Source organism: Olea europaea, chromosome 5, assembly GCF_002742605.1.
Source record: "Olea europaea var. sylvestris chromosome 5, O_europaea_v1, whole genome shotgun sequence".
NCBI lineage: Eukaryota > Viridiplantae > Streptophyta > Magnoliopsida > Lamiales > Oleaceae > Olea > Olea europaea.
In genome coordinates this window covers 10,497,537-10,506,505 of record NC_036241.1, presented here as the reverse complement: position 1 = coordinate 10,506,505, position 8,969 = coordinate 10,497,537, and the positions used below count along the sequence as shown (strand labels likewise).

Sequence of the window (8,969 nt, the reverse complement as noted above, 5' to 3'; positions counted from 1 at the left end):
GACCGATCCCTTCTCCCAGATGAAATCCTATCTCCTATACTTACATCCCATTTATTGAATTGGATAAAAGAAGAAGATCACTGAAATATGAATTCCAAGGGTTTTTAAGGAAACCTCATATTATCCTTTTAGAATCCTAAAGTCTTGGTCCAACCCTACCCCAAAAGGTTGCTCCAAGGGAAATCTCCAAAGCCATATTTCAATCAGATCCACGTTCTAGTCCCATAATTTCCCACTTTTAAACTACCTCTACTTTATTTCGTGTTACCATAACCCAAGCCACCAAGTGTCTTTTTTCCCAAAATACCAAGCATGAGAAGAACATTATTACTACCAAAAAGTATGTTAGCAGGAGAATTTATAACAGGAGGGAGTTAGTTCCAACAAAAAAAATAATAATAATAATACTAAAATAAAATAACAGGAGGGTTCAAACAATGGACAAAAGCTATAGATAGATTATTCCCTTTCCTCCTTGTTTTTGCAGGGAGGATGCTGGTGTGAGGTGCAAGAAATATAATTAACCTTGTTATTGTAAAATTCAGCCATTTGCCAACTCTCTTCCACATGTGCAATAGGCATGCTCATACCTACAATGAAACAGCAAATTAAGTATTCATCTAACAAATACGAGGTATGCTACCATAGAGATATGCCCACACCGCAATCTTTTCCTGCATATGCAATCCATGCCAGAGCAGTCAGACTGTCAGAAGCTGACTTCAAGTGGTAGAAAAAATCAGGTCTCTTTCCTTCTGTTAATGCATTAGCTTTTGCAATCGCCTCATTCAATGGTTTAAGAAATTCAACTAGCCCTGCCGTGTCAGGTTTCTGCAGAGTTAACAAATGCAAATTTAGCATCATGTTGTCAAGGAAGAGGATGAAGCTAAGACAACAAAAAAGGTTAATATAATAAATTAGAACAACCCAGTTCACCATTTAAAATGATAAATTGATATAGAGCTTTGCAGTGTAGTATCTCATACAGAAAAATGAGCTTGCACTTTTTTCTTTCGCTAGCCAATAGTATAATTGCTCTTAGATCATCACAATGATTACAAGATGCTAGAACTTCAGATAGAAATATGAATGAACTGCAGCAATCTCATTCCATTTTAAACCGTCAAACCGACATTGATCTAAGGTAATAAATTTTGATAATAAAAGAAACAAAAAAAGCCAGCAGATGCTAAAAAATTTATTTCCAAAAAGCTGATAGTGAGATAATAATTCTCACAATGGGATCAGGTTCGTTAAAATAGCAAATTACTCTGAGTGTACAAATTTGTTAAGGGGGAGATCAATGGAGAAGAAAGGGTACTAAAGCACACAGGAAGAGGAATGGGGGGAAGCAGCCAATGAAAACAATAGAACTTGAATGGAGATGCGATGCCATTTCATCTGCAACCAAATGGCACCGTTTTGGAATTATTTAAGTTGTCAAGTTTTAATTTTAAGAAAACGACTTTACACTTTTGTGAGAATCACGTTTCTTCACTGTAGAGAAGAATGGATTAATGCTGTGTATATGGAGTGGAGAATCAGTTTTTGCAATCTGAAATTCAGTAAAATTGTTGGAGCATTTCAACAGCGCTCTCTCTCTCTCTCTATACTTCTTACTTTTTTCGTTTACTCCCTCCCCCATTCTCTTTTGCTTCACTTTGGTTACAATTCCAGCTCATTTCAGCCAGGTTATTTCCTTGCTCAAGCTGTGTGAGTTGGTCGTTGGAATTGAGGTCCAATTCGTGACAAATTGGTATGAGAGTGGGCATAGCAAGCGTACACTACTGGGCAATTGCTAATAATGGATACTAGAGCCAAAATTGTGGACGAGCACTTGAAGAAATTGGATTTAGAGATAGCTGATCCGGGAACTTCATTTAAGGCCGTTACCAGCCGGTTGGAGAACAAATTGGCTTCCACAGATCAAACACTTCAGGTAATGGGTCATAGACAGGAGAAAATTGAAAATAATGTATTATAAATGAACCAAAAGTACGAAAAACTAGTGGCCATGTAGGCCCAGATATCTTAGGATCTTAAAATGGAACAGAAGAACAAAGGGATGAAGGAATCTGTGGTTGACGGGAGGACCGGAGTGGTGATGTCTACACCAGGAGTTAGTAATACTAGTGGTAGTACAATTACTAGAGGAAAGTTTAATGGAAACACCAAGCTTCCTAAGGTTGATTTTCCCCACTGTGGAAGAGAAGGACCTAGGGAGTGGTTTAGGAAGGCAAGGAAATACTTTCAGATACACTGAGTGCCTGATGAACTTAGACTAGGGATTGCTGAGATATATTTGAAAGGCAAGGCAGACATATGCTTTGATGGGTTCATTGCCAGCCATGCCCCTGGGCAAACTAGGGTGTATTCTTTGATGAGTTATGTAAGAGATCGATAGAACACTGCTGAAATTCAACTTCACTAATCAAGATTAATAGGATATAACAGGCTGGAACAGGACTCAAATGTAATTATAGAATTCTATTACTGAACGAATGCTACAAAAGAACAGCCATTTTATTATATGATGAACTGCTATGAAAACATAACAATGAAAGAAACAGAAAGAACAAAGGTATTTGGCTTTTCGAGAGGCCAATTCTCTCCCAAGTGACTACCAATTCCCTGCTACTGAACTGAAATCCCTTCCCCTTATTTATAGGTTTTTCCGCTCCTAGACTGTTCCTCCAACAAATTATGTAAATGTGCAGGTGGCCTCCTCTCTTCTTGCATTTCCTTTCCTACCCTTGCGCATTTGATAGGTAATCTATATTATGGGTCTATCAGAGATTTGCGTAGACCACAGGTGAGGAGATGATCGAGACCTTTAGTAAGATCAAACGATTGGGAACTATCTCTGAGTATCAAGAAAGGTTTGAGGAATTGAAAGCCCAAGTGATGATGACACTGTCCCATGTTCCATAATCTTACTTTAGAGGGTGTTTGGTGAGGATTAAAACTATATTTTTTATTAGATTGTGATAGAAGTTTTTGAAATGTATGGTTGAAAAGTTGTAAGATCCATGAAAGATATGATTAATATTGATTATTTGATTTTGACTTATATTAAAATCAAATTTTAACGTGAACCAAACAATCTCTATATATCTGTGTTTACTAGTGGATTGAGAGGGAAAATTAGATCCACGGTTAAGATGATGAAACCAAATACCTTAGCCAAAGCATTTGAAGTGGCTAGCTTGCCGGAATTCACCATCCAAGCTATAAATAAATTCCAAAAACCTAGGAGTTTCTCACGAAACAAATGGAATCCCTACCCTTCCAAGTCTCCTAAAGAAACCAAAGACAAAGAACCGTGGCAAAATATCAGTAAACCACCAAATAACTACAAAACCATCATCCCTACCGACTTTCAAACCAAAAAGAACTTGGGACTCTATTACAAATGTGATGAAAAGTACACCATAGGCCATGCGTGCAAGAATAGGCCCCTAAAATTAAATTGGTAGATGAAAATGAGGAAAATGAACCAAAGGAAGATGAGAAATTTGAATCGGAAGGTGGAGAACATGGAGATTTCAATCAATGCCTTGACTGGAGAGTGGAAACATTAGACAATTAGAGTGCCATGAGTAGTTAAAGGAAGAGAAGTATCCATACTGATTGACATTGAAAGCACGTATAGTTTTATGGATGAGGAATTAGCAGAAGTATTGAAATATGCTACTGATGGAACTAGTAAAGCAACAAATAGAGCAACCAATGGGGATAAATTAAAGAGTACAGCATTATGCCAACCTATGGTATGGAAGGTACAAGACTGAGAATTTCAATTCAAACTCATCAGGACCCTTAAATTAGCAAGGAGTGACATGGTGGTGGGGGTAGATTATATGAGTCAGTTTGGTCTAGTTACCTTTAATTTCATACAAGGGTGTGTCCAGTTTCAGAGCAATGATGAAGTAATAAAATTGAGGAGTGAAGTTTCCAAAAATCCTGTCAAATTAATGGAGATGAGGGAGATGGAGAAAATATTTGGTAAGGAGCCTTATGGGATAGTGGGGCAATTGTACCATATCAAGAAGGAACAAACTGTGGATATACCTGGCCAGATTTTGGAGGTCATACACAAATTTCCCAGAGTATTTAAGTAGCCAACAAGTTTACCTCCCTGTAAATCACATGATCATCACATTCCATTGAAGGAAGGAGTACTGGCATTTAGAATCAGAGCCTATAGGTGCCCTTTTATTCAAAAACAGAAATAGAGAGGCTATTAGTGGAGATGCGAAGATACATATTAAACCAACAGTGAGAACCTTTCACAGGCAAGGGCAAGGATGAAGCTTGATGCTGATAAAAAGAGATCAGAAAGGTCATTTGTTGAAAGTGATTAGTCCAAGGTGGTAACAAGGAAGAATTCGTCAGCAGAACAGTGGCTTATACAATGGCCGAATCTTGCTCCAGATAGGGAAGATGTTGAATGGATTAAACTCCAATTTCCCTTTTGTAGATGTTGGGGACAAGATCAAGGTAAGCTGGAGGGTAGTCAAGGGGGAGGCCAATGGAGAAGAAAGGGTATCAAAGCACACAGGAAGAAGAATGAAGGAAGCAGCCAACGAAAATAACAGAATTTGAATGGAGACACTATGCCGTTTCATCTGCAACCAAACGGCACCATTTTGGAATTATTTAAGTTGTTAAGTTAATTTTAAGAAAACGGTTTTACACTTTTGTGAGAAACACGTTTCTTTACTGCAGAGAAGAAATGGATAAATGCTGTGTAAATGGAGTGGAGAATCAGTTTTTGCAATTTGAAATTAAGTAAAATTGTTGGAGTATTTCAACAGCTCTCTCTCTCTCTCTCTTTCTATTCTTCTTCTAACCCCTCTCTCCCTCTCTTTTTTTTTTTTTTTTTTTTTTTTTTTTTTTTTCCCTTTCCCGTTTACTCCCTCCACCATTCTCTTTTGCTTTACTTTGGTTATGATCCCAGCTGATTTCAGCCAGGTTATCGAGCTGTGTGAGTTGGTGGTTGTGAATTGAGGCCCAATTCATGACAAAATTGAAGCATTTAATTATACAAAGAATCATCCAGAAAAACCCAGTACCATCAACAGATTTCAATCAAGCATTTACAATCTTATCCATCATTAATATAAATAATCAATTCAAATTCGAAAATGAAATTTGTGTACCAAGTCAAAGTAAACGTATTACATATTACACCTTCGTATAAGTTCACCCATATTCAAAAGCTCAGAAGTCCATTAAATATGGAAAAAAAAAAATACAAATAAAAAAAACACCTTTATTGCAATAAAGCAAATCTTAAATACATGTGTAGCAACAAAATACAACTAAAATTAAACAGTAAAATGCAAAGATTGAGGAATCTAAATAACCTGAGTTCGCTTAATCTTAATAAGCAGCTCCTTCTGTACGGAAAACGCTTCCTCAACAATCCTCGACACCTCCAAAACCTTTCCTCCTATCTTCTCCGCAGCAATCTTAACCTTCGCAACATACTCCGATATTAGATCCCCGAACGCGATAATCGACGGATCCATCGCCACCGCAGCATCTCCACCGACCTCCGCCGCACCACCACTAGCGGACAGCACCTCCAGCCGCGCCACCGCGGATTCCAGCCGTTTTATCAAATTCTCATCCATTTCTTCAGCTCACTCTCCACTCTTTCTCTCTCTAGAATTGCTTTGTTTTCGATTCCAATCAGAGTTGATCTGTCAATATCACCTTAATGGAAATAAAATTCTTAATAGATTTTTGCCTTTCAAAATAAAAAGTAGATTTTGGTTGAAAAACTTAAGAGGTTAAGAGAAAATGGAGATGTCTTTTTCTTTTTCATTTTTCGGAAGTGGAGAGAACGTGGGCCTTACACGTGTCGATTAAGAAGAGACATTGTCGCTTTACAGCTTCTGTACCTCAGGTGATGGGCAACAATGGATCCAGCCCAATTAAACCGATCGACTCAATCCGATTTGATTGGTTGGTATTGAATTTTGCAATAGACTAGGTCTTGTTTTATGGGTAATGCTATTCATACTCGTCATTGTACATTACAGTTTATGATTTAATCTATTAATGTGATAGTATTTTCTTATTTCATATATCAAATCATTAATCGTCACATGTATATAACGCAATGTGACTGTAATAGTGAGTGACTACAAATATCATTATTCTTGTTTCGTTGTTAGATTTTAGGTCGAGTTGGATTGGGTTGCAGTTTACCAATAAAAAATCAACTCAATACGACTCGCTTATAAAAATTATGATTGCTTTAGATAATGGAACCAAAGCTCGTTTCTCTCTCCTCTTTCAACTATCCAAAAAATAGTTTTATCTTTCTTCTCTTCATTTTATTCTTTATGATTTATATGGATTTCATGTCTAACATCATAAATTAAAAAATTCTTCTAGGGTTTGATTAGTCAAAACTTGAGGATATGATTTGATTTTGTTTTAATTATTTCTATGAAATTTTCCAGTTCCATTGATTTGTATTGTCGATTTAATACTTTCAATTAATTGACCACACTAATTGAATGATTAGTTACTAGTCAATTTTGACACTTGAGAGAGGAAAATTTAGACGCAATCACGATAATAACAAACCTAGACTTTATGGGTTTTGAGAAAAAGTATGAAATCTATTAAGCTTGTTCCATCTAAAAATCACGATCTTAATAAATCTTGATTTTATTTCAGAATAGAGATATTAAAATTAATTTCTAGGATTAATTCTTGAGAGAGGTGGTAGAATTACACTAGTATTCTTGTTCATTAACATGGAAAAATAATTAGAGATAACTAAGCTTTTGAAAATCTTATTTGATAGCTGGGTAAAATTATACCATAGGCAATCTTATATTGATTAATTCGTATACTTGCATATATTCATTGAATTCGTCACAATCATCCCAAGTTTAGATAAAGTATTAATTCCAAAATTCATTCATCCAAATCAAATAGATGCTACACAATTATAGTGCTCAATATAAAATTAAATTGCATTCACGTGGATTTGACACTCTAACTCTATTCGTACGTTACAAAAATTAATACTGTGCACTTGGTATAATTTACACTGTAAAAAATGCTTGATAAGTTTTTGGCATTGTTGCTGTGGATTGTTTTATTTGATTTTTAATAATATTATTACTAACTAGATTTATTTTAATTTAGATTTCTTTATTTTGTTAATTTTGACCATCGACCCTGACCTCTTTTTGTTTGATATTTTTCCAAGTATTATTCAGTAGTATATACTTATTCTACAATGGAGCAAAACTATTGCAATAAGTAATCTCGAAGTGGATGATAATGATATGCTTATAGAAGAGATATATTGTAAGTTTTGTTATGAGATGTATTATACTGGGCACTATGTGTATACATGTACCAACTCCCCTAGGTTAAAGCTTATGTGGTTTATATAATATTTAAGATGTCGAAAATAAACAATTAACAAATCTAATGAAAACTACATGCTCGTGGGAGATTATGTATTTGTCGATTGGGATAAGGACATCATACCTATGGGAGATGGTTCTTCATTGTTGAACGAGAAGATGTTTGCAATATAATGCACTTGTCAAGTTGGATGATAGCAACACGTGTGTTGGAAATGGGAGATACTGGTTTGAATTTAAAAGGTGGGGATATACTCCACTTTAAAAAGTTGAAAAAAAAAACTATCATTGCCCATAGATTTGGACTAGGAATCGACTATTCAACCTGGAGAAATATCAACTATTGAAGAAGAACATAAAAATAATAACAAATTAATCACAATAGAACTAAATGAAGTAGCAATTAATGAAGATGAAATTAACACACATTCTTTCGACTTTATTGATTACCCAAAACTTTAATTTGTGATTAAGCCCGAGGATGGAGAAGTCTACATCGTTGATTTTGAAACGTACGGAATATGCAAGTCTTATTACCTCGAAAAAGGCAATGCTAAAATTTGTAAAATCAATGAAGAGTGGAGCAAAGTCAAAAGAAGTGAAATGAGCAAGGTATCAAAAGGTTTCTTCAAAGTCCATGATGCAGATTATCAAAGTCAAACTAATGCCTATAAACAAGAGTTTCTTGAGAGGCAACCCAAACTTTTTATCTCTCTCTCTCTTATCTTTAGATATTAATTTATATTTTTATTAGTAATTTAGTAATGAGAGGAATAAGTTGATTCATAAATGATATAGGTCAAATTAGTGGCCTTAGAAGCTAGATATGAACAACCACTAAACTAAAATTTGCATCCTTTAACCGACTTTAGGATAGTTTGGATGGTTGAGTGATTATAGGGAAACTTGGAAATAGATGTGGATTCAGTGTGTGTTATATATTGTGTAGATTGTTTGAGACTAATGGGATGAAAAATTAGTTGGAAACCTTAAGTTAGAGGTTGTTTTCGACAATTAGTGTTAACAAGGGACATTAAACAAATCACTGCAAAAAAAGGAAAAAACTGTTTTGTTATGAAACTACCCTAAAAATTCTCAATGATGACAACTATAATAATCTCATTGTGAAACATCTCTTCGTAACTTTTATGACTCGAGTAATTAAACCTACAAGGGTTTAAAATTGATGTTATGAAGTTATCTGATTTGAGAGTCATTAGCCTAAAATTCGGTCAGTCGGAAAACTTAATGTAGAGACTTACGGACATAAGATTAATTAAAGAACACAGACACACACACACACATAAAAGCAAGTTCATGAAACAGAAGGATAACCGCTTTATTAAGCCCCAAATATTTGTTTTAGAGGATTAGATCATTAATAAGGGATTAGTAACTTGGTTGATTCTTTGAGGTTGAAACGGTCAAAAATAGGAAGAACTAAGTTGAATTGCAATTAATGAAATCTAACCAACTTGAAGAGAGTAGGGACTAGTGATTTGTAAATCAACCTTAGATTACACCCTTGGCAAGAGAAAAAAAGTTTGTAGGTGTGCGAATCCCACGGCG

At 35.2% G+C, this 8,969-nt stretch overlaps 1 protein-coding gene across 1 annotated transcript in view; it reads right to left on the bottom strand.

Annotated features, from left to right (window-relative positions):
- The window catches only part of LOC111394604 (cyclase-associated protein 1-like), a 9,605-nt gene extending 3,770 nt beyond the window's left edge, over nucleotides 1-5,835 (bottom strand). Inside the window, exons 1-3 of the mRNA XM_023020504.1 lie at nucleotides 5,370-5,835; nucleotides 663-831; nucleotides 526-590 (exon numbers count right to left, since the gene is read on the bottom strand). Coding sequence (XP_022876272.1) covers nucleotides 526-590; nucleotides 663-831; nucleotides 5,370-5,639 — 504 coding nt within the window. The 5' untranslated portion in view covers nucleotides 5,640-5,835. The remainder of the gene's footprint in view (nucleotides 1-525; nucleotides 591-662; nucleotides 832-5,369) is intronic.
- Nucleotides 5,836-8,969: the final 3,134 nt, after the last annotated feature.